Source organism: Micropterus salmoides, unplaced genomic scaffold, assembly GCF_014851395.1.
Source record: "Micropterus salmoides isolate LMB-PRFRI ecotype aquatic unplaced genomic scaffold, ASM1485139v1 Ms_hic_scaffold_20, whole genome shotgun sequence".
Classification (NCBI taxonomy): Eukaryota; Metazoa; Chordata; class Actinopteri; order Centrarchiformes; family Centrarchidae; genus Micropterus; species Micropterus salmoides.
In genome coordinates, this window is record NW_024041151.1 from 7,818,448 (window position 1) to 7,844,924 (window position 26,477).

General features: G+C 41.2%; 1 protein-coding gene across 4 annotated transcripts; it reads right to left on the bottom strand.

Moving 5' to 3' along the window:
• Positions 1–2,500: 2,500 nt before the first annotated feature.
• On the bottom strand, positions 2,501–25,690 carry pik3r1 (phosphoinositide-3-kinase, regulatory subunit 1 (alpha)). 4 transcript variants are annotated; one of them, XM_038733022.1, is made up of 15 exons: positions 25,441–25,690; positions 23,764–24,404; positions 13,707–13,799; positions 13,454–13,528; positions 12,995–13,126; positions 12,162–12,363; positions 11,716–11,798; positions 7,189–7,390; positions 6,893–7,073; positions 6,667–6,792; positions 6,436–6,578; positions 6,154–6,330; positions 5,969–6,043; positions 5,702–5,872; positions 2,501–5,210 (listed from the first exon to the last, which is right to left on the bottom strand). In XM_038733022.1, the coding sequence occupies exons 2-15, from the start codon at positions 24,098–24,100 to the stop codon at positions 5,021–5,023; spliced, it is 2,187 nt and encodes a 728-aa protein (XP_038588950.1). In that variant the 5' UTR covers positions 24,101–24,404; positions 25,441–25,690; the 3' UTR covers positions 2,501–5,020. The 4 variants fall into 4 exon arrangements, with proteins under 4 accessions (XP_038588950.1, XP_038588951.1, XP_038588952.1 ...); XM_038733023.1 differs by having other exon boundaries at positions 25,437–25,690; XM_038733024.1 differs by lacking the exons at positions 11,716–11,798; positions 12,162–12,363; positions 12,995–13,126; ... (2 more) ...; positions 23,764–24,404; positions 25,441–25,690 and adding an exon at positions 9,850–10,219.
• Between the last annotated feature and the right edge of the window lie 787 nt (positions 25,691–26,477).

Sequence of the window (26,477 nt, forward strand, 5' to 3'; positions counted from 1 at the left end):
CAGACAGCCAGGGAAAACGTCTTGGCAAGCTAACTTAATATGGGATTACCCATTGGCCACCGCTCCAGTTAGCATGTAGGATAGCTACATTTATAAACTACAAGTAGCTATGTTAGCCACTTGCAGAGATCAACTTAATTATTAAGTTCAAGTTCCTTAGAAATGTGGCCAAAAAGCTTCTTCACCTAACTTAAAACATTATGTTGGATCAACTTAAATACTTGCATTCATGTTGACAATTATTAAGTACATGTTACTTAGAAATGGTAATTCACCATACTCAAAATATTGCTTTGAATTAATGTAATTCTGCCATCAGTCTTAACGTTTTCCACTAGAATTTTTAAGTTAACAGATTTTTTTTTGTTGATCCAATGTTTTATTTTTTAGAGTGTACTATTTTAGTAATCAATTAATCGTTTTTGTTTTTGTACATTTTCTAGCTCAGTTACACACAAAATTGGGGAACACTTAAATCACACATCAGAGCTCGATGAAGGAAATGGCTCAAAATCTTTATCGTATAACTCGTGACCAAAATTACCTAAAAACGTTCAGTGGAAATCAAAATCACCAGCTGATTTAAAATCACACCGAAAATCAAAGTTATACATGTTTTTAATTTTTCATCACGGCGACTCATAATGTGACTCAGTAGTGTGTTCGGCCCCCACGGGCCTGTTTACACTCCCGACAACGTCTGGGCATGATCCCAATGAGATGGCAGATGGTGTCCTGGGGGATCTCCTCCCAGACTTGGATCAGTCAGCTCCTGGATAGTCTGCAGTACAACTTGGCGGCATCGGCTACACCAATACATAACATCCCAGAGGTTCTCAACTGGATTCAGGTCTGGGAATGTGAGGGCCAGTCAATAGCATTAATGTCTTCGTCATCCAGGAACTGCTTACACACTCTGGACCCATGACGACAGGCATTGTCCTGCACCAGGAGAAACCCCGGACCACTGCACCAGCAGAAAGTCAGATAACAGTTCTAATGATTTCCATGAGGGCCTCCCTCATGGAGTCTGTTCTGACAGTGTGGTCAGAAATATACACACCAGTAGACCACTGGAGGTCATTTTTTAGGACTCTGGCAGTGCACAAAGGAGCAGATACCGGTCCTACTACGGCTCTGTCCAGCTCTCCTCGTGTAACGGCCAGTCTCCTGGTATCTCCTCCATGCTCTTGAGACTGTGCTGGGAGACACAGCAAACCTTCTTGTGACAGCGCCATCCTGGAGGTGCTGGACTACCTGCGCTGCAGGTTTCCCCATGCTACCAGTAGTGACCAGGACACTAGCAAAACTTGAAACTAGAGAGCAATCAGTCAGGAGGAATGAGGAGAGAGTAACTGTCTGTGGCCACCACCTGCAGAACCATTCCCTTTTTGGGTATTGTCTTGCTGTTGCCTCTCCAGTGTACCTGTTGTCACATCAGATTTCGCTGATAAATCATGCTGATGTGCAATTGTTCATGCTACCTAACTGGACAGACTGATATCCCTGAAGTTTAATTGACTTGATGTTATATTGTGATGATTAGGTGTTCCCTTAATTAGTGTTGTAGTTCTCAAGACCGGTCTTGGTGTCAAGACCACTTTTTGATGGTCTTGGTCTCGTCTCGGACTCGACCGCATTTGTACTCGGTCTTGTCTCGGTCTCAGACATTGAGGACTCAGGATTTTATTTCAAGACCAGTCAAGACCACAACTTTGGGAACATCAAATTGCTATTGCATTGTCCGTATTGCTTCAAATGCAACCAATAACCGTTACCGTTAACGTCCCCCCACCCCGCGATGGTAAGATTATACTTATATTGATTTTAGCTCTAAGTGTTTGATGTGGGTGTTTTAATGGGAATGTAGATTTTTCAGATAAATTTGTGAAGGACCTATGATCTCATTCCACATTTTATTGTGTGTCATGTAATGTGGGGAACTGGTCTTGGTCTTGACTCTGTCTCGCTCTCCCACGGTCTTGGTCTTGACTTGGTCTCGGTTTGGGCGGTCTTGACTACAACACTACCCTTAATTTTTTAAACGGTGATAGTGAACTGAATTTCTTTGGGTTTAAGACTGCTGTTTGGACTAATTTAAGACGCAGGGATGCGGCGGACATCTTTTCACTATTTTGGATATTTAAGATACAAACAATTATTTGAAAAAATAATTAGCAAAGTAACGGATAATTAAAATAATTCTTAGTCTTTGGTTGAATAAAACAAGCAATATTAAAGACATCACCATGGAATATAACATTACAGGCATTTTTCACTTTTGTTTCTGACAAAAAGTTACTTATCCAGAAAATAATTGGCAAATTAAACAATAATGAAAGTAATTGTTAGCTGCCTAAAAGCCTTAAACAACAATCTCAGCGTGACGCTAGAGGAAAAGTTGGGATCACAAACAAAATTTAATGGCAATCCATCCAATAGTTGTTGAGACATGTGGCGACCGACTAACGTTGCACATTTAATCCAATAACAAGACTTGTTTCTTAAAAAGAAGTGTTTTAATTCAATTTTAACAAAGCCCAATACAGATTTGAAGCAAAACTGGGAAACACTGGTAAATCTCAATCCAATCATTATGTCTGGGGACACCCACAAAAAGATGAGCAAATAAAAAAATAAAAAATAAAAAAAAGAGACACCTAAAATAATCATACAACCCAGAATTGGGGCAGAGAAAATAACGGTGCATTTTGTCAAAGAACATTTTTGACAATTTGAAACAAAGTTCATGCCAGCAGCTGTTAGGGAGGTAAATAAAATCAGACTTCTAGTAAAACAAATGTCTGATATTATCTAGTAGACATGACAAAGAAGTGATAAAACCTAGGACAAATGACAGTTTCTATCAGTGAGCTAAGAATTTAATCTTGGATGAGTAATCTGACCAAATACATCTAAAATACATTGTAGTAGCTTGCTCAAGCTGCAGGACAGTTCTGCCATGGGGGTGTAAGAATAATAATACGCAAAGAAACTAAACACTAAGTGTTTCTGTGCTGGCTTTTTTTTTTTTTTTTCCCCTGTAGTCATAGTTCACGCAGCGTTTCTCTCAAAACGGTTGACATAATTGATTATCCACATTTCTTTTGACAGGAAGTGACACGAGTGGAGGCTTAGCTGTCGTCATAAACCTGTTTATACACATGTAGACAAAGAAGTTGTGCCATGACTAAATTTTGGTGTGGGACTAAAGTGTCATCTAAACTAATAAATGGCAAGTAGATCTAGGATTGTAAAATACATGCATTATTAAGACATTTTGTCATTCGAGTGATTTAATTTTTCACATCATTTAGACTTAACGAGGTTTTCCAATTGCTAGTTGTTTTTTCTCTAAAAGCTTAATCTAAAATATTTTTGATCATAATTACCAGTCCACTGGGTTTGTTCCTTGAATCACTTGAATCATTGGGCTTGTAATAAGCTAGAATAAAGACGAGGAAAGAAATGCATTTGAGCTGTGGCAAAATGTTTCTGTCATGGATTCCACTGGCACATGTTGTCCTCTTGAAACATGAAATTACAGACAGATCTGAAATGAGCTAATCCTCCTATGTAAACACAGTGATTTTCTGATACAGAAAAATACTAAGTGGACAACGTATATTGATCTTTAATAACAATATCCATCAGTTGAACACACCAGTCTGCTTTTGATATATTCTCATGTGGGAACATATATCTTATAACAAAATAAATCTATACTGTTGTGTTCGTGGTGATGGTTGACGACAGTTGTACAATCCCATCATGCCATTCTCTGAGTGCTCGACCTTTCTTTGTCCGTCTCAACAAAGAACTGCATGTATGCTTTGCTTAGCTCTGTAAGAAATAGTACTTGTGACTGAAGCAGCTCAAATACTCAAAAGGCTCTGCCTGAGAAGAACATTAGTTTGAAGCCAAAAAAAAAAAAAAAAAATAGGAAAGACACTAATAAAATACTCATCTTTTCCATCTTATACCAGTTGTTAAAATAAAGTGTATGTTGCTATTATTATCTTGGCATTTTGACAAAATATCCTCTTGGATATTTACACAGGAAAAGATACTTTTCAAGCAATAAAACAAGCTTATATTGTGGGTTGCATTAGAATAAAACACAATTCTGAAGAAATAATGGAGAAAGAATTGCATAGCAGATCAGAACAGAACTAAACAGGAACTGATCCTTTTTGGTATGGTGCACTTTGATTCACGACTTTTCACATATGTACACGAAATAGTCCATTCATAGTTTCACCTGCCCACAGTAAAGATCAAGTTTACTTCTGCGCTATAATGCTCAACAGTAAGAAGGCTCTCTGCTCTTCTGATAAAAGTCCATAGGAGTCTTTTAAAAAAAAAAAAAAAAATTAAACTTTGTTTAAAAAGTGCCATTTTGCTACATATATTAGCAGACCCCACGGTCTGCTACTCAACAGTTAACACAAGCGTATGTGTTACACAGCCCACCAACGTCTCACACAGCTTTCCTGATTCTATGAGTTTTGGTCACATGGACAATTCACACTCACTCACAGCCACATACACAGAAACACTTGTGCAGAAACACAGACACACACACACACACACACACACACAGATGACGTGAAAGGAAAAAACAAAAGTGGAAAAACAAAGTTGTGGCCGGTGGGTACAGTTCCATTTGAAGAGTTTATCTGCTGCGATTAGACATTCCCGGCTGGTAAAGCTTTGAAAACGAACAAGCACCGTTAGGAAAAGGCCTCAAATGTCCTCTGCTGGGGGAGGGTTCAGCAGTCTGCTTGATTCTGTGCTCCCACAAAAAGCAAAAGAGAAAAATGTACATTCAGACTCGCCTCAGCCTCATGGTCAGGCAAAGTCACTGAAATGTTTCAGGCTGTACGGCGCCTTTCTTTCCTCTGATTTCAAGTCTGACTTCGGCAAACGGAGCCTCTTCTTAATCATGGAGTCTGAGGACACGTATCTCCAACTCCCATGAGGCCTTTTCTTGTGTCCATGTGTGTATTTATCCGGGTCCTCACCGCCTCTGCTGGGCATAAACCGGGTACGCTAGCGTCACATTCAGAGAGTCATTGTGCTGGACCAAAGACGTGTGCTGGTAGTGGAGTACGAGTTCTTTTAACGAGCTGTACAGGTTGTACGGCTCGGCAAAGCCATAACCTGAGGGGGTCTTGTTGATGACGCAGTGCTTCACCTCGCCTTCCACTCTGCAAAGAGAAGACAACAGTCAATAAAAGTCTTCTTTCTGACCGCCCCTTTCTTTACAGACTAAACCGCTCGCTCTTTTCGAATATCTGGATCAGCTGTTAAAGGTAGGTTTTTACTTGCTGTAATCATTCCTCCTTGTTTTGTGCAAAAACATATTACAAACTTACCTGGAGCTAATGTCAGGCTTCAACAGTGAGAGTTAGACGAATCGAGTCAATATCTTATAAAGTATAAATTCTCCTCTTTGTGTTCCCCTGCTGGATACGAACAAGAAGAGGGAATTTTGTCCCCCAAAAAAAATTAACTTTAGAAGACATCGACTTGATTTGTTGAAGTCAAGTCAGAAGCACCACTGAAATTTTTAGGAAGCGATATTACTTTGCAGTATGAACAGGAGGAATGATTACAGCAGCGTTTACCTGACTATCATTTAAAGACCGAACCTATCCTCTAACGGCTGTGTGAAAAAAGCACGCAGGCTGATACATACACAACACTGCAGGCGTAGCATCCTGCTTTGCTGCTGTCTCGAACCAGGAATGTTCCGTCTCTCTTGCCCTGGAGGAGAGCCTCCGCCTGTAGTCGATTGATGTTGCCCAGTTTCCAGGATCGCTCGTCGTGATGAGGAAGGTCTTCGTCGTCGTCCACCATAGAGTATTGACTAGAAAATACAAAAGCGCACAAAAGTAAGTCGTGAGGTCAAAAGGCATTTGTGTCTCATGTCAGTGAATTTGTTGAAGTTAAAATGGATGCTCACTCTTCTGTGTTCTCGTTCTTGATACCGAGCCACTCGTTGAGTTTCTTCTGTCTGACTCCCTTCTGGGTCAACCACCTAACGAGAGAGGAGGAAACACGTGGACGTGAGAAACCAGGGCAGAGCCATTTTGAGTTTCTACAAAGGGAAGCTTTTAGTTTCTGAAGCAGCCACGGCACCGTACTTACATGAGATACTGATCTCTGGTCTTGCGGAGCTGGATGAGGTCGGGCTTGATGCTGTTCATCCTCTTGTCGATCTCTCTGTAGTCGGCCGCCTGTTTCTTCAGATCTTCCTCCAGTCGGCGCTTGCTGTCTACGATTTCACTTATTCGGGACTTTAACTTCTCGTAGTTGCCCATAATCCTGAAAGTGACAAAGAAGCATGAGTTTTGCACACAATTTAATTTTTATTATCCGCTTCTGTTGCATCTTTTACACAGCTGGTGTAAAAGTGTGGCACATTCTTACCTCTGGATCTCCTTGTCGTTGCCTTCTCTCCTGAACTTTTCAATGTACTCCTTGCTGTACCGCTCTTGTGTTTGGCACTGCTCCTCAAATATCTTTATAGTTTCATTAAAAGCCTCTATAGCCGTCCTTTTCATTTGGATTTCCTGGACGCAGGGGCACAGTATTAGTACATGTCGTATGAACACTGCAGTAACATTCTTGATCGCGTGTTTGGATGTGGATGGTACTCACTTGTGAAGTTCTGGTGTATTCTTCGTACAGGCGGTCGTACTCTTTGTTCTTCTCCTGGTACTGCTGGTGGTACTCGCAGAGCTTCCTCCCCACAGCTTCAATGTTGTCTTCTTTCACCACCTGATCCTGAAAAAATATTCACAACCGAGATAAGAAGTTGTGGTTAAATTGCTTAAACATAAGCAAATGCGTAAACGTGCGAGTTCAGATGAAGCGGCCGTCTGACCTGCTGGTGTTTGGAGACTGGATACAGCAGCTTGACATCTAGCTTGGGGTTGTACTGCGCCAGTGACTCGTTGCGATAGTGGTTGATGAGCTCAACGACAGAGCCGAATGTCAGAGGGTCTGAGAAGCCGTACTTCCCATCCCGATGGAATATCTTAATGAGCTTGTTGTTTCCTCCTTTCCTATAGAGGAAACCAAAAAATAGCAACAACACTGGTTAAAGAAACTGACAAAAATAAATACAAGATGGTTGACAAGAGGAAATGGTTTCAAAGTGAAAGGAGAAGGATGGCTTACCTCAGAGTCAGAGTGTAGTCTCCGTGCATTTTTGTAGATGCGTCTCGCACCAGAAACGTACCGTCCGCAGTGTCCCTCAGTTTCTCATTGACCTCCTCCCTTGAGATGTCTCCCCAGTACCATTCGGCGTCTTGTAGAGCCATGTTGTTGTTCATACCGTTGTTAGTCACAGATGTGGGCTTGGGTGGCTTCGGAGGTAGAGCTGTGGGAACAAGAGGAGCGAATACAGAATGTAAACAGACGTACTGCGATGTGATTGGAGCCTGTACGTGCTCGTGTTTACATTTTGAATTAAATGGATGATTTTCTGACCCGTTACGATTAACATTTATTTATTTTGTTTTTCCTTCTTTAAAGCTGCAGAAAATACAACACCAAATTTGAGATCCACTACACTATTTGAATCGATTTAATAATTTCAGGGGAATCAAGCTCTTTGCAGATGCTGGGAAACACACACACTAACTCTGACTCATCCTTTTTTTTTTTACCCATTGATTAAATAGGGATGAAAAAAACGCTGCCCTCTCCGACAGTGAGGGGGTTAATGCCAGGGCGGTGGGAGGGGAAAGGAAGCATGAGGGAGGGATGAGTCAGGGAGAATGAATTCCATTCAAGAAAAAGGAGATATCTATAAATATTCCAAGCTGCAAATACGGCAATACTGTTCCACCAGCAAGTTTATGGATTTCTTTAAAGAGGAAAACAAATATTTAAAATGCATTTTATAATAAAAAAAAAAAAAAACAGTAAAATTTATTATTGCAAAGCTCACCATAGAGTTTAATCGTTAAATGACCAGATTCTGTTAAGAAAATTATCATTCCCTCCGATCACTAAATCTCCTTTTCCTGTTGCAGCTTAAAAGTGGCACAAAGAGTCAGATTTGCATGACGTCTACTTGTGAAAATCAAGTGATGGACTCATCGGCGCAAGCAACAGCTTCTGTGGCTCTAAAAAGAAATCTTAAATCAGCAGTGGCAAGCAGACACTAGCTACAGCAGAGCTATTTTTAACCCACAAATCTGCGCTGCCTTTGTTCACTTCCTCTGCATTAACACCCTTTCTGCTAAAATGGACCTTGCAGGACTTTGCTCACTGAGACCGCCAGCACTGTTCATGGTTGCCAGACAACTACAATTGTGCAAAATGCCGCCTACCATTTTAACCACAGCACATGTTTCCGCTACACTTCTCAGCACGTCTGCCTTCTAATCAGATCACATTTCATCTCAGGATTACTAGAATTTTCTAATTCTAAAAAACACTCAAGTGGACTATCTAGTCTTGACAGTATCTTGGAAACAGCTCCACAGACTAAATTCTACAGAAAGACAGCTTGCATATTTGACTAACTCCAAAAACCTGCACAATAAACTGTTTTTTAATGTCCACCTTAACACCCATTTGAAAAAGCCATTAAGGGCAGCCTGCTCAGTAACGTGTTACATCACTTACCACAGCCAATCAGACAGGGGGTCTGTCACCAACCACTCCTGCATCTTTAATTTCCCGAGAGCGATGAGGTCATTCTGAAATCTTTTACCTCCCTGCTTCAATTCTTTACAACACCGCAGATAAAAGCGAAATCACTCATAACTCTCCCTGCAGCATCCAGCGGTATGTCCTAGTATGCGTCCATCTTAAAAGCCAACGTGCAGCATCTCTCCACTAGCAGAGGGGCGGGGAAGGACCGGCAGCCTGTTCCATGCTTTTCCTCTGTCATCCCCTCTCTCTCTGTCGAGCTTGGCTGCTCGCTCTCCTGCAGGTTTGCTCGGCCCCTCCTCTCTGCATGTGTCGTGCGGGGGTTTAGTCCGTCCCACTGCTGGCACTCAGACAAAGCCAGCTCTGCTGCAGCAGCACGTACGCAGCTAAATTATAATGCTTGGCCCAGTCAGTGGCACCCAGAGCTCTGAAATACGCCTGTAATCCCACAGCGTGACACTCGGCATGACAGAGATAGCTCCCTTGATTTCCTGAGTGAAATTAAAATAGACCTAGTTCTTGGTAAGGTATAAGGATTCAAGTGGAACGTCCTAGGTTCAGCTTAGGCGCAGCTAACCCTAACTCTTAAGAAGAACCTATACTGATTACATTACCTACAACTCAGTGTCCTGGAAAAATGTTTAACATGAGAGTGACTCATGACATGACTGTGACCTAAATTAAATGGAACTTTCTTTAAGAATTGTACAGAAAATCCATGATACGACAATAATTGTCTGTCTGGTTTAAAAATACTTGTTTGATTTAACATAAACTTGCCCTTCTCCACTGTGGCCATACACTAGCTGTAGAGAATATGTAAGGTCCAAACTGAAAATCTTCACTGAACTCTTAAGATTCATTAACTTGAGAGTAACGCAGAAGTATCTATGCGGTCAGTAGGAATAGCTCATAACTATACAGCATGAGCTGCAACTTTAGGCTAAACTGTTCGCTGACAGATATGACTGGAGGCTAAAAGAAAACAAAAACCTATTATTCTTGTTCGTCTTTTCTTAAGCTGTGGTACTTGTCTTATTCTACCCATGTGGCCCTTTTCGTTATAGCTTGAAGGCAGAAGCAGTACAAACACACTGTTCCACATTTGTGTGACAAAACTAGAAAAGTGTTTTTTTTCCCCCCTTTAAAACAAAAGATGTAGAGCTTTAAACTTACATTGCAAGTTGTGCATGTTTTGATGAGTCAACAATCTCTTCCTTATAGCTTCTCTTTTATTCCCAAAAGGTAAATTAAATCCAACAGAGTTACTTTCAAGTCCTCCAGTAAAGTTCCATTTCATAGTTTAGGCCACTGAGAAGCTGGATGTGGCTTTTTTTTTTAATTCTTAAAAAGGCTTTATGTGCTTCTTAACAAAATCCAGGTAATCCGCTCGACGTGAGGCAGGTGCAACATGCGACTGTCTGGCTGCTCAGTTCCTGCTGCGAGTGAGGTAAAGGGGTCTCTCTCTCTCTCTCTGTCTGTCTGTCAGGCCTGCTGCCGTGGAGGCAGGTAGTTAATGATTAGCAGTAGCTGCTCTGGTGTCAGTGCAGCCTGTTCTGAAAGCAGCCACTCGTGCCAGTACCTCTCTCTCTCTCCCCCGTCTCTCTGGTCACTCCCTTTCTTTCTGTTTGTAAAGGAGGAGGTGGGCGGGGGTGTTCAGTCTTATGATTAACTTGCAAAGTTTCAAATATTTGCTGAGGTGGGCACTTTGAGGTGGGGGGGGGAGGGGACATGTGGGGATCCAGGCAGAGGGAGAACGCAGGACGGGAGGAGAGTGGCCTTAGAAACTGGAAGCAGCTCTGAGTTAACAAGAAGCGCTCTGTGGAGCAGGCCGACTTTCCAGCCAACCAAATCTAAGTGGGCCTTTTGTCGCTTACTTAAAATAGGCACACAGTAACTGGGAGGACACACACACACACACACACACACACTCTTATCTGTATGAGACAGGTGACTGAAATCAGCTTGGCATGCCTGAACTTTGCTCTATGTTCACACATGTGTGTTAAAAGAAGTATAAAAAGGTATATCGGGGTTTGTGTCTCGCCCGCCTGCCGGGCCGCCCTTCAATCCATCACTCCATCCCACTGCCAAAGTGCTCCCGCAGGTGCAAATTACAGACAGCTGAGCATGGCCCATGCACAGGAACTTTATAAATAGACCTAACAGGTAATAAAATGTTTAAACAGCCACAGCCAGTCCTGGGCCTCTGGGCCAGCCAACGACAGAGCTTTTAACTAGACCTGTAAAAGCATAACTGTGCCACGCAATGCACCACGCACACACGCGCGCGCGCACACACACACACACACACACACACACACACACACAAAGCTACCTTCTTCTATGCAGACTACCACTGTACCGGCCATGAACAGTGACTTTGTGCAGCTCTGTTTGACATTTTACCACCTAATAACAAAACCAAACAGAAAAAATAAGTCCTGAGAAGGAAACCAGAATGTCAAATGAGATTTTATCAATTTTTGGCATTCATACCTAACCTAGTAATCATGTCCACCATGCACCTAACTTCAGAAGTCATACAGACACAAAATCAACAACTATTATAATAATTAAGATTTACTCTGTATCCAGCAAAGCCTTATTGAAACCTTGTGCAACATTTCATTTACTGTGAAACCAGAAAGTAGCTGCAGCTCTTCACTGTTCTGCAACAAAGATCAGGAAATGTCTTACACCTGTATCCACTGACCAGTACATGATAAAGTATTCTCAACTTGCTTTCGCCATACAAAGTCAGCATTTTACCTCCACTGTGTACCCAGTGGCCCTCTATAAATGCAGCAGTTGCAAGTCTCAACACCTTTCTTCAAGCTATTAATACTAGAGGTGTTTAGTTCATGTTCTGCAGCGCTGAGACCCTGCAGAACATACACTCATGTTCTCATGCATCAAGTAATTAAATGCACCACACATTCCTTACAAAACAGTAGAAATGCAATGCAAAAAAAAACAAACAAAAAAAACCAAACAGCATTTAAACCCTTTGTGGATGAAAAAAATTAAGTAGTTAACTACCTGGAGCTGTCTGACTTTCACTCCCTTCACTGGTCACCAGAATCTCAATGATCTTGATGTGAGCATCCAAGCTGGGTTCACAACTGTGGTGGTGCGGGGAGAGAAAAGGCAAGTTAAATAAAGTATGTTTTACAGCCTGCTCTAGTTGCTCTGTGCTGGTTTCAATCTGATGGTAATTCAGGCTTAGCTACTTTAATTGCACAGCACAGCTGGTAAGTAGAAAAGCTCCAACCTATATCTGTGTACAGCTGAAACCCATGAATGCTTGACAGACTTCGCTCCGACAGTGGGTGAGACTGCCTGAATGCGAGTGTCTGCAAATGTGCATGTTTGAGAGTCTGTGTGTCTCAGTATTGCATGATTGAGCCTGCACACTCGTCTGTCTGCTGCCTGAGTCCATCTTTGCAGGAGTGAGGCATGATGACACCGGCTGCTCAGACACCCACCTGGTAGCCTGTTGTCTGAAAAACACAGGGCTGAAGATCTCGCCCAGGGCTCTGGCGCTGAGCAGGTTCTTGGAGCTGTTTTGGCACACTCTAGCGAAATGCCTTAGAAGACACTGGAGTGTTAGCCAGTATTGGGGAGGCAAGCTTGGGGTGCTGGCAATGCAACGTAGCAGCTGGGTACATTCCGCAGGATTCACCACCTCTGTTGAAACAGATGAGAACGGCCGGGAGGTCAGTGAGGCAGATGTGAAAACTGATCCTGCGTCAAAGCTTAACTCAGTTGAAGATCAAGAAGCATAAACGAAAGCTGCGTCTTTAAAGAATGAAGAGGTGGAAAAAAAGCGTCATGTGCAGTTAGGGTTGGAAACCGCAGAGAGATTGTGTGGTTGACAATGAGTGTAAGGTACACTGACAGGTGATTGGCTGCTTAGAGATGCTAGAGATAAACCTACATGCTTGTTTTAGTTCCTATTAACCACATATATCCTGTTTCTGGCCATGTGACAGCAAGAGAATGCAGTGTGTGGTGTGAAAATTTTGTCTGTGCTTGCAACAGAGAAAGCAAGACAGACCAGGCATATGTTAAAAGAAAGTGACAAAATGCACTAATTACATCCTTTACTACATGCTTTTCTAAAAGTCTTGTATGTCCTAAAGGTCTCATTCTTTTATACAAGTCTTTTTTGAGGGCCAAAGGGTAATGACTGAGTCTTGTGGTTTTCTGTGCAAAGTACTCAATGTTCAGTAACAGCATGAGTGCATCACGTCAGCACTGTTTTAGGTTAGGTTCACAAATGATCACTGAATCTGTGCACCGGGTCGTCTGCTCTCACCTTTGGCAGTGTGGACCAGCTGAGCATATATTGCAGTGGGGATGATGGGCTGGGGGAGATCCTGCAGGTACCTGCGTAGACCGTCACACAGGACTGGAAGTTCTAACTGATCCAGTTCTGGTGAGGGAGAATCTGAAGTGCAAAACAACATGTGCTTAAAAACTCCTTCCTGCACAGTGAAATCTTTAATTACATGCTCATGTACAATCTGCAAAACTATATCATGCATATGGAGATGCAACCATGGACGCAGTATAGGCCTCCACAAACCATGTCCCTTTCTGTTATTTTGAACATACTGTACACGTACACATGCAAATCTTTCACCTCATTACATTAACTTGGTTTGTCATCACCACTTGCGTCAGACTTCCTCTTTTCTGTATTTGTCTCCCTCGCTTAACTTTTTGAAACATACAAGGCTTCGTATAGGTTGGGGTGATAAGAAAAGCTACTTACCACAATCAAAACACTGCCTGACTTCAAGTCCACCACCAGCAGTAAATGTTCGATATAAAGTGGGATTATCAAGACCTGCAAATAATCAGCCAGACACATTGTTACGTTACATTTGACTCATTTGGTTCTGTGTAACAGGTCACATTAGTCACACAGTCAAATGTGGTTTAAAAAAATAAATAAACACGTCAGTGTTAACAGTCAACATTAAAAACTCAAGTGCAGTCAAGGTGAGTGATATGAAGTTCCTCACCTTTCCTCTCAATAGCTTCAAGCAGTCCGGTGAGCAAGGGCGGAGCAGTCTCTGGAAGGGAAAACTGTTCCGTCAAGTCCAGCACACAGAAACCTGGAGGGGAAAACAGACTGTCAACAAAGGTGATTTCCAAAAGGATAAAAAAAAAAACAGGCTTAACTTGCATAAGTTACCAACCTAACCTGTCAGAGAGAAGTCAAAGATTTAGTTGTACAAAGTCTTTAGCAGTAGGGCTGCGATTTATTTATTATTCTCATTACAGACTCATCTTCAGATTATTTCCATATTAGTTGACTCATTATTTTTTCTATGACAAGTCAGGAAATTGTGAAAAACTAGAGGTGATGCAATCAAATTTCTTAATAAATATACTAGTTTATTATCACATAAGACAAAGAAAAGCATCACGTCCTAACAGATGAGCAGCACTAACTATGCAATGCTTGGTATTTTTACTAGACATAATTATCATTTTGTATCATGACGTCACAGTATATTATAGGGAATTCCTTTGAGGGATGACTGCAAATAATGATGAAAGAATAACACTAACAGAAATGCAAGTGATGCATGACGAAACACACCTAAGAGCAGTTTTTCCTCACACATGCATGCAAAATGTATAAGCATCTTCCATATAGTGAAAATACAAATGTGCTTTGTGTGAACAGTGACACAATCTTTACTAAGAGGATATTGTGTCATATTTCTGGTTGCTTTGATAATGGCTCTAAGGAGATTTCACTTGGGGCATTTCTTTCTGAGGTGAGTGGTGACAATGAAGAGGTTTATTTTGTACACTATTTAGGCAAGTTCCAATTTCATATCAGCAAATTCAATAGAGAGCAAATGCTGGCAAAAATTAGGGTGTGGCCAATAAAAAAATGACATTGTCTGCTAATAATCAGAAGTTGTGATAAATGTTCATGTGTGATTAAATTGCAAAGGCTGCAATTCATCTGAACCAGCAAAGGTTGATTAGGCACATGACTTACAAACTACTCAGAACTTCAAAGGGAAGCAGGTACGAGACCAAAGGACTGCCTTTAAAAGTAAAAAGGTGTGCATTTACAACAGCCTGATTGAAGAACAGGAGGTGCTGAGCACTGAAGTTGGGGTTTGGTGGACCAAGGAGCTAAGCAAATACCCTGTGATATGAGGTAAGCCAGGTCTGAGTTTTTTTACTCATGTTTCCTTTAGAACTTTGCATCCAGGTGTGGACATGAAAGGATGAAGGGGTTGGCAAGGATTTTATTTGGATTTGCAAAGGCGTAGTTCGAAAATGCACTTTTCTGAAAGGCTCAACTGTTCGACCCTCAAAATGCTGAAATACTATGAATGGAACCCTTTCTGGTGACCATATTTTTCTTTCTACCTTAAAAATAATTAAAGTTTTTGAATCAGGCATTAAAACGGGCCATCTACTTCTCCCCATTGATCCATGCACGCTTGTCATTACCAAGGAGCTACCCCACTTCCACCAAAGAGTGTTCAATCAGGCAAATAACGAACAACTTTATCCAAATCCACATCCTTTAGGCTGCCATGTTGTGTGTGAAGTAACGGGCTTGCCAAAGTCCTTCTAACCACAGAACACACAGAACTCCATGTAAGACAACTGGTCATCTGGAAGACATTATTGGAAATGCAAAGCTGGAGGGGGGTTTTCTCAGAAGCAGTGAACTCTGACATGGAACACCAGAGTTTCCCTAAATAGAGATCAAGACACGCAGTGCTGCCATCGCACACCTTGGAAGTGTAACCTTTCTCCCAGACAAGATATCTAACACAGATGCCATTCGGCAGCCAACCTCTTTCTGAGAAACTCAATTCACAACCTGAAGTAAATTTAAACGCCACCCAAATTCCCCGACTGCAAAATCCTGTGGTAGATTAGTAGATAACATTCCCGACAAACTTAACTCTTTATAAGATGCTTATAAATGTGGCATTTTGGAAACCGTTAACACTTTTAAAACTCAAAAGCAACAATACATAAGTTTAAGAGCATCTGCCTTGCATTTCTTCTTCTTCTTGCAATTCTTAAAAGTGATGCAAAGGTTTGTGTTTATTTACTGTGTCTGTGTCTGACCCATGAGTGACACAGGCCAGGCCGGAGATAGAGTTGCTTCTTGGTACTGTCAACGATGTGATAGTTTGGGCACCAATGGAATTGTATCGCATAGCAGATGAAATATGGCAGAAATGTTTCTAGCTATCAGTGATGATTTCTGAGTTGCTTTGGCATGGGATCAATCAGTCAACATGTAGACAGCTTCTAACCATGGAAACACACATAAAAAAATAAAAACACTTACGTTCATTTAACTAGATCACTAGATAGCTTTCACTGCTGTCGAGCAAACTGGTACAGCCAATTTTACCACATCTTTCAGAACTGTTTGCAAATGGCAGAAGAGATGAAAGTATTTTCTGCAAACCTCAGAGTGTATACTGTGAGTGCAGCTGAAACGCTGGTTAACTCTGGTGGGCTGTAAACATTCAGAAACACCAGCATTCGTAGCAAAATTATAATACCTCTTAATACCAGTTTGCAATGTCAATGCAAATCCTCTTTGTAATACTGCAGTGTTACTACAGTAATAACACAGTGTATTACTGCTGTCTTGCTCTGTTTAGAACAGCTGAGGAGCCTCACATGCGACTCAATGAAAGTTGGTTTCTGTGGCAAAATGGGAAAGGAGGGTAAGGAGACGGGGGCCCCTTGGACATGTCTCTGCAAGCCTGCATGTTTGGCAGACCTTCTCATGATATCCCAAAAGGCCTCTGCCAGTCAGTAGTCAGTTAGTGAACCGCAGGTTGAGGAAGCCGATGCAGCTGCTGCTGCGGGGTGTGTGTGTGTGTGTGTGTGTGTGTGTGTGTGTGTGTGTGTGTGTGTGTGTGTGTGTGGGGGACAATCTACCCGGCTGAAACGGTATGTCTGAGCCGAACAAACTGCAGACTGTGGGCAGGACAGGGCCGGGGCACCACGGAGGCACTAAAGATAGTACACACTTTAGATATATTTAGGAGGTCCTACTCAAGTAACCAGCATTTTCAGGTTATACCGTTTCTTCTTGTCTGAAAAAGGTCTAGCCGAGACACGCCAATGAAAATGAATAACCCACGGAAAGTACCACACCACACGTGACCACACATTATAGATGCACCAAGTGCATTACTTGTTACAATGCACAAAGATTTAAAGGTGGATTATCAGAACAGTATCATTTATGAAAAAAGGGTTCAGCTGATAACCATTATTCAGACCTTCAACAACATGAAACATCCAAGAAAAGCACAGATTTTTCATTGACATGTTTCCAAGTGAAATGCTTAACATGCTGTAACATGCTTGCTTGTGCTATAAATCAATGAAACATCCAGCTTTGAGCTGAAGGAAGTAAAAAAAAAGGGCAGGCAATGTCTCCTCCTGCAGGGTGGAAGATGCAGTGCAAATGCTAAGCAACAGCCAATGAGGAGACTGTTGCTACAGCCTGGCAATTAACCCTATACAGAGCAGACCATGTGTCAATCACAAACCCTACAAATTTCACCAGAGTATCCTGGTGTGCAATTAACTGTGAATCAGTATTATTCACACCACATAACATATAGAAAGTAATTACTACTTCAATACAATTTTGCACTCGTTTTTGCAAAGCACAACTCTCACAAATGATAAGGCCTCTTTAATCAAAAGGAAATGTTAGAGAGACAAGTAGCTGAAGCACAAATGTAATACCTGAAATATTGTCTGTTAGTTTGAATGCACGAGTTCACAAGGAGAGACCTGTGTTGTATTTAGAATCAAGACACACAGTCTTTAGTATTAGCTACATAATACAAGGATGATTCAACCAGTTACCACCTTCATCATATTTTCCTAGCTATTGTCATAATGCAGATTGATTTAAATGAAAATGTAAACACCTGGTCAAGTCTGCAGCTCCTGAATCTGTACAGTCAGATCTATGCAGACCAGTAAATTCCCAAAACACCCTAAAATATTAATTTTATACAAAATATCAATCATATTGCATTGAGACAGGCCTTTGACATGAAACATGACCTATTTTATGGTTCAAATCTTCTCTCTAATGCAATATTTATTAATGACACATCAAAATTGGTAAGACGATGCCATCGTCCATCGGCGATGGCTGACAGACATTGACACAGACAACACTGAGCCGGCATCGTGATTTTAAAACCCCCTCCACCCCAGCAAAAAATAATCTAAAATTTTCATGACCACTCTTATTGTTTTTAAGTATGCTTTGCACAGTCTGCCTCAGAATTCTCTTCTCCCAACACTCTGACACACTCACATACACCTACACATCAGGTAAACACCCCAGCTTGCCCCGCCTCTCTCTCCCCATTTTCTCCATCAGCAGGATGTTTTATAAAGTCGCCTAAAAGACTGAGAACTTGTCCCCCCCATACATTTCCACCCGCGATCCGTTATCACAGCAGCAGGTGAGCCGCAGGTCGGCTTATTAATGACACAACCTATCAAACAACTGAAACCAACACCTGCACCCTGTGTGTGTTCACTGCTGCTTTACCTGGTCCGTGCGTAAAATATCCACCGCGACTTGCAACACAAGTTAATAGTCTACCAATTTTTTTAACCGAGTGAAGTCTGTGCGAAAACACATGGCCATAAGTAGTGTGAGATGTACACAGAAAGGGTGTGCTGTGACTGCTCTTTGGTTTTGACTCTTAGCACACTGAGAGGTACAAGAAAGCTCTTAAGGGAAGTATTCTATTTTTAATAAAACTGACTGGCATTATGACCCAAAGTAGGAAAGTGATTTTCCAGTTGAGCTTTATAAAAAGGAACTTATGATCTTTTTCAAAGCATTATGTAATCCTCCCCTGCACGAGGCTCACAGAAACTACCTAGCTACACCAGCTAGTACACCTTGTCTCCTCCCTTTCTAATACATCACATATCTGACATAACTGTTCTGTTCCCCTTGAATTTTCGTTCCTCTCTAATCTTACTTCTGTGTTATTGCACCACTTCTTCAAGTATATGAGCCTGTCTCTCTCCCTCTCTCTCTTTCTTAATCCTGCTAGCAGACATGCTTGGACTCTAGTAAAGAAGATTTGCTAATTCAGACTTCAGTCTCTGCACACAATCAAGTAATGAAACAGTTATGCACGCTTTCATGCACACAATTCCACGCATTCTTGATGGATCCATCACAAAAAAATCGAATTACACTGATTTTATTGAGCCCTGAAATTACACCACTCCTCGTTTTTCTTAATTAGGACATATTTTCAGCAGTAGAGGATGTGTCACTAGTTTTAGATATCCACTCAAACTAGCTTTGCATATAGGTCAGCTGTGTGTTATAACCAGGTTACACGGTGATCTAAACCATAGATTATTAAAACATTTTTACAGTGCACCGGTTAGATGAAGAATTGTTTGAGTAAAACAAACCCTTGATAGGTCAAACTGATCTACAACTGTCATTAAAGTAATTTTTCATGCAAAACTGGCAAATACTCTTTCAATCCAGATTCTCAAATGTGAGGATTTGCTCATTTTCTTTGTCTTACATTTTGGAGGGTTGGTCATTAAAAATATAACATCTTGAGTTTTTGCAATGTTTTGATGTGCAGTTCTCACAGTTTTGACGTTTTACAGAAAAACGCGTAATCGGAAATTCAGATAATCGTTAGTTTGCAGCCCTAGTTATAGGCCTGTGTCTTATTGCACTTTCAATCAGCCAAACATCTATAATCAAGGTGAGCAATTCCTATTAACATGCTGTTGCTAGGATTTTAAGACAAGTCTGTGTTGTCGTTTTAGCGTGCGTTTGGGGAAACAAATAAGGTGGATAAAGAAAAGTTGACATTTAATAAACTGTCCTCTGTGACACACTCCCAATGTTGGAAACTATGACACGCCAAAATCCAGCTTGAGCATGACGTTCGCAGACAGAGGATTTGCGCAGCCACTCTCCTCACCTCTGACTAATGCTGGCAACATTACAAGCTGATAGATATAAAGCAACTAAAGCAAACAAATGTGACAAAACACCTCACAATAATTATAATATACCAATTCAAAAAGTAAATTTAACTTAAATTTTGCCTCATACCAGCAGCATCTACACTGGTAACAATGACAGTGTAAAAAAGCAATCGCTGGGGTCCTATTCAGTGTGCCACCATTTATTGTCCAGTTGCATTGTGCACCAAGTTACTGCAATCAGCACTTAGCACAATACTGATTCATCACAAAGCTACAAAATCAGTCTACCATGCAGTCTGTGTGCACCCCTACACCAAAGAAGCGCCAACACATTCCTGGGCCCAGCTGCCTTTAGTTCCACAGAGAGGAACACTACATCACAGCAAACTATCACGTTATAAAAAACTCTGCTGGGAGAAGTGAATTCTTAGAGAGGAAATTGACAGCACTGACAGAAAGGGTGTTCAATACAGCAGATGTCAGGCTGAGTACTAAAGAGGCCCAGAGAAGGAGAGCTACATTATCTCAGTCTCCAGCTATGCAGAGTTACTCTCCCTGCGACTGTCTCCTTTGTAAAGCCTGCTCTCTTCCTTCCAGTGGTCCTTTTTAAAATGTCTTTCTTTCACACATAGAAAGTGAACTACCGGATGTTCCATAGTTTCTCTGTTGCAAATATATGATAGCTCCACTACAAGTCTTAAAATTCACTTTTCGTACTTACTGGTGATAAAAAGAGTCAGTTTTTTTTTTAACAGAAAACAATCTTCTTGTTAAGTGTTTGTTTTTTAGTGAAATTAAAGTTGTTTGTAGTTGAATAAAATGTTAGTTACTTCAAAACTGAACTCAAAATGATCAGCCCCAGACGAGCAAGATGAGATGCCCGATGGCATCAAATATTTCCTTAAGCAAGACTGAGCTTGTAGGCTGCACCTTGTGAGAGCATGTACAGTAACAACCAGTTATTCACACTTATCTCAAACATGTGGAAGTATGTTCACTCAGACTGTTTGACGAGAAATAGCAATTATAAACACGCAACACATTTAACCACAGAGCCATCACCTTAGTTAATATCCGACATGGTCACTGAATCACACCATCATTACAAACAGCTACCAAGGATGACACTGTACTCCTGAACTGCAGGAAGCAGTTTGCTTTTTTAGCAACATAATGATTACACCAATTGATTCTTACTCAAGACACTGCCTGGCATGCATTAACTACGTTGAGAAATTTAATGTATAACTTCATGAAAGTTTTGAGAAATTGTGAGGATGAAATACATTTCGAAAAGTTTAATTTTCCCATCTTTGCATTTCATTCTTATAGGAGTTTGACAAATATAAAAAGTGCTTAAAAGCTGAAACTTGTATAAAATCAATTCTGCTTTTCTGTATGAAATCAAACAAGCAAACGGAGCTGGAAGCTGAAGTTAGAGGAGGCTTTGTTTTATCGGTTTCAACCGCAGAGTTCCTTTTACTTGGTGGGCCCAGGCACATGTACATTCTCTCAACTGAGAGGCCCAGAAAAGGAGCAACACTTTAATGTTTTAAAGGCTGAGAGCTGGAATGAGGCGGAACAGTTTCCCAGCCTAGCCCACTTCTCTTTCTCTCCCTCACCCTCTCTCCACATCTGCTGCACTCATGGCTCAGAGAGGAGAGGCCCCTTTCCAAGCCTACATTCTCCACCTCTTTTCCCTCCACCAGCACTGACTGTAGGAACTATCAAAACATTTTTTTTTTAAAGAAGGGGGGGGGGGGCTGAGGAGTAGGAGGAAGGGAGCAAGATCCCTTGTTGGTGGGCAATAAATCACAAACACTCAGACCCTCTTCAAAGCTCCCTTGAGCATGCAGAGCCCAAGTCCCTCACAAGGCCCCCACCCTGTACCCCGCGCCCGCTTCAGCCCCTCTACCAAGCCCCCGGCTCCGCTCCAGTCCTGATCCTTTTGCACAACATCCCTCACACCGGCCCTTTAGCAAACACAGGGGCTCTCTCTCCCTTACCCGCAACCTCAGGGCCCCTTCCCTCCCCCCTCTCTCTGTATCTCTCACAGCCCGGGACACAGAGACTTTTCTTCTCCCGGTGCTACATTCACACTCGCTCCAGGCTCAGCGCTGCCACTCTACCACAACACAGCCATTCAACACATGCTCCCTTTATGCAGTTCCTCGCTCACCCTGCTAGCCACAGCAAAGAATTTCACAATCGTACCACAGACGGGTAGAAACTAGAAACCTGGCAACTACAGCTGCTCTTTAGGTGAGCAGAAAGCTTCAGGCGCACATTCACGCAAGCCGCAGAATCTTTAAAAAGATGCAAGTTTTAATTGCAGTTCATAGCTGTGGCCTGAGGAGTAACATTGATTCAAATTTCAAAGGGACATTTTTACACGCAACCATCTTGAAATTCACAGAGCTTGAACGAAATGTGACGCGTCAGTGTTGCAATAGTGAGAACAAAAAAAATGTATTATTGCTTATAGATGCCTCGACATGTTTTCTTGTTGTTATCTTACATTAAAGTAATATTCTGACTTTTTGCTTGTTTGCAAGTGAGTTAAATAAAAGATCAATTTCATCTCTCCGTTTCTGCTACAGCAATTGATCAAATGTGTTTAGACAAGACATTTGATCGGTCTCTGTAGCAGATACAAAGAGATGAAATTAATCTTTAATTTTAATTTTGTGTAAGATTGCAAATGAAATGGGGCAACACTGCTTGGCTACATTTGCCAAAACTGCAAGAAATAGCTTCCATTAGCTCCAAAGTTGTTTTATTTTCATGCTGTAAATATGTGGGTCCAAATTAGGAATTTTTGAACTCCAGTATTTCTTTGCCAATAACCATATTGACTGCATCTGAAGAGTCCTGACCTCATACAAGTGTTGCTAAGTTAGTCGTAACTCTAATATGAACCCCCCCAAAAACGCTAGCCTAGCTGTTCCCCACAGGCTTACAGAGAAAAAGCAATTTTCCTTAATCACCAGCATACAGTGAGCTAATCATCTTTCTCAACACTGATAAGGGAATTATATTCCCTTAAGATGTGGCTTTGCAGAGAAGCACAGATGATATCCACTGATAACATGTGGCTGGCACAAGATGCTCTGGTGTACTAAAGCCTGGATACACGCCAGCGCCATTGTCCTCTGGGACTGAGCTTGGTTCACATTCAGTGCAGCTGGACAGCTACTTGTTGTCAAAGACTGCAACTCAGCAAAAATCAGCAAATTTCACACACTTTATTAACCTGAATCTGTGAGTTGTTTATGTTTTCGCTCAACATCTAGTCATCAACAGGGAGTCAGTGGACGACCAGAGAGGGATAGAGGAACAACTTAGTAAACTCCTTTCACTGATTAAGGCAAAGAGTTGCTGAAAGATCTGAAAAAACGGACCTTGCAACAAGAATTTGTCATACAATGAGTTGAACTGTTTATAATGTAAATTTCATGTTTCATTGACACAGCTGTCTCTTTCTTTCAGCCTTCACCTTGACTGTGAATGTGTCTGTGTCAAAACGGTGTTATTATTGATGTTGTTTCCAGCAGTTGAGTGCAGTGACAATAACCACAACAACATTTACCCCAAATCACAGAAAATCACGAAACGCTAGAATGCATTACAAAAAATCAGCAAGAAATCTGACTTAGTGCTTTCCTGTGCTGTAGTTTTGACAACAAAAGTTGCAACAAACTCTTTATACTGGATACCCAAATAGAAGAACCTTTAGGCTTAAAGAAAAAATATACCAGTTCTGTACCTGAATACTTAGAGCTGCAACTATGATTCTTCAATCAATTAGTAGATTGAATGTGTAATAAGTCTAAAGCAAAATATTCACTGGTTGCAGCTTCTCAAAAGTTTTTATTTTGTTTGTTTACTACTGGTCAAATGTTTGAAAATGTCATAATGGGAACAACTGATGGACATTTTTTACTATTTACTGACATTTTATAGACCAAACAATTACTCAAAAAAGAAAAAAAAAATGGTGGATTAATTGCTAATGAAAATTACTTGTTATACAGTTGTGCGGTCAGGTATTAAACTCACCTTGCTCTGAGTCGGAGTCTGTCTCCGCCTTAGAGGAGCCTGGAGCTACAGGTAAGGGTCTGAGAGGCCTTGGCTTGGGTGTGGGGGGAGAGATCCACTTCTTTCCAATGAACTCGACATATGTCCCTGGGAAGTCCCCTTTTTCCTGAGTGGTTTCATTGAAGCCTGGCAGCCAGCCAATCTCGTCTGGCCTCTGTTCCAGGCCATCCGTGTACCCAAGAGCCACCAGGGCGCCTTTGCTTACCAACAGTATGTCCCCTACATGCAGATTAATGTCCTCCTCCCTCTCCTTCACGTAGTCATATAGCGCTCTGTACTGATATCCTTCAGCACTCATAATGATCACTTTGTGTCAAGGTGTTCCTCTGAAGTTCAGCTTCAACCGGCAACGTTACTTTTCAGGTTTCTCTGATTATGTTTTTAGTCCAGGTACACATTTGCTAGTTCAAATGCTTGTGTGTGTGTGTATACTTCCAACAAAACTATAGTCTTTGACAGTTACAACAATATCTAGGTGGTCTTCATTCTTTTACCGTTCCTGTCTCTTCTAAACGATTTCCAGTCCTCTTGGTGTGTTGCCTCACAGTATGCACCCATCAATAAATGGCCTGCAGCTGTGATCTTGAGAATTATATCCAGACCTGTAAGGTGAGAATTAAGGCCATTTGTAACACGCTGCATAAGACAGTTACAGTATATCTGATGTACAATGCTCTGATGTGAACTAACAAAATACAGTCATAAAAAATATTTAAAAGTGTGATAGTTCTGCAGAAAAGCCATATTGGGTTTTTAGTGTATGGGCAGAAATATATATATATATATTTTTTTAGTTCATACATCCCCACATGCCAAGTGGGTAGCAGATAATAACGTTATTTGCCATGTTTTTAAATGAACAGTAACATTAACCCCCTTTCTTAAATATTTGCAATTTAATAGTTTATGGTGTCAGTGCACTACAGTTTCTCTTGGTGAAACTCGTATCAACTGGTACAAAGAGTACTGATGCAGTGCTGATTACTGACGCAGACTCCAACGCTGATAACATTTTGATGGTACATTTAACAGCACACTAAGCTGGGAGGTCGACTTCAGTGCTGTTCAGCCAACGGACTGCTAACATTAGCATTATCAGTGACAGCTTTAAGTTCACAAGGCTTCTGTAACTAAATAGCAACCCATTACTTTGATAAGTTTGCAAAACGTGTTGGCAGCAAACTTGACCATTTTAGAAAACGTTTTGCATGGTTGGGAAGCTACTCTACTTAAGTTTTTAGTCCAACAACGTTTCAGTGTCTGAAAAAACCCTTTGAGGGAGCAGGATGATACACAGTTAGCTAACGTTAGCTAGCTTCAGCTTGCTAACAAGGTCGACAGTTAATTAGTCATCTGCTGGAAGTTATTACATAAGAGTTTACTAATAGTTTTCGTAAAACAACTGAGGGTAAAGTAGTTAACGTTAAAAAAGTTAGACCAAAAACATATGCAAATTAAAAAAAAGGCAGCAAGTTAACGCAACTGTAGAAAGTAACGTTAACTTCAGTTTAACCTAAAGTCAGGAAAATGCAACTACCTTACACGTAGCTTCTTAAATGATCACTTTTTAATTAGCTCCAACGCCAACATGTGCGAGCTTGGACAGCAGTGACGTTAACTTAACGTTAACTTACATACCGAGTCTTCATGAATCCACAGGCGAATCCAACGAGTCCTCTGCCTTCCACACTTTAACGCTTCCACTTCGTTAAACTTCAGAGTTGCGTGGTATTATCAATAAAATGCAACCCTGATCAGATCATTTACCAGCACGATTGAGAACAAAAATCCTCCGCTTGCGTTTAATTCCGGTTTTACGAGCTTTACAAACTGTTACAGCTCACAGCCTGTCCACATAACGGCACGAGTTCCCACTCCTGAACAAAAAAGCTCCCCTGGACGTCGCCTCTCTGGCCAACAAGGGGACAAAGCACGGCCGCGGATTGGCCTGGCTCCCTGTCAATCATAACCGTCACTCATTCCGACCAATCAGATCCTCATTAGCAGGGAACACTCCCCCTCCATGGACCTTGCACGCAACACGAAACACCTATGGAAATTACATAACTTCTGCATGCAAACGAAATGTTCACCAGGATCCTTCAGGTTTTTATTACAAGCATCTGTTCCTCTCGACGGGGATTATTTTCACAGCTTTGTCATCCAGAGAAATGAGGGCAAGAGTAAATGTAAATGTGAATTAATAGGTTTGTTTTTTATTATTATTATCTTTTGCTCTGGTTTTGTCTCTCTGTGTGTGGCATGAAGGGACTACAAATGTACATTTCGTTATAAAACCTTGTGTTGTAAAGATACCATTAAATAAACCCTTGACCCCAATAAAAAGATATCACTGGAGAGGATATCAGAAGAACAAAAAAAACATTGTGTGATATTCCTCTTCTTTGTTTTCTAATTAAATAAACTATAACTGTATTGGTATAGTATTGTGCAAAATAAAATGATAGGCTATCTATACCAGAACACAGCAAGAAATTTAACATAAAAAGGAGTATGTTTTCTGTAACAACCTGGACAGCACGTAACCATGTTTTAGGTTATTTAATCAGTCCATACAGTTTTCCCTTTTTTCCCTCCTTTTTATAAATCATTACATGTTCTCAGTGTGGAAGGTCCCAAAATCTTACAGAGTCACCATCTGAAGTGCATGACTG

Coding starts and splice junctions, on each gene's coding strand:
- pik3r1 (XM_038733022.1), bottom strand. CDS start 24,100: ATGAGTGCTGAAGGATATCAGTACAGAGCGCTATATGACTACGTGAAG. Junction 11,799..12,161: donor TTCAGACAACAGGCTACCAG/GTGGGTGTCTGA, acceptor GCACCACCACAG/TTGTGAACCCAGCTTGGATG. Junction 6,579..6,666: donor AATACACCAGAACTTCACAA/GTGAGTACCATC, acceptor CCCTGCGTCCAG/GAAATCCAAATGAAAAGGAC.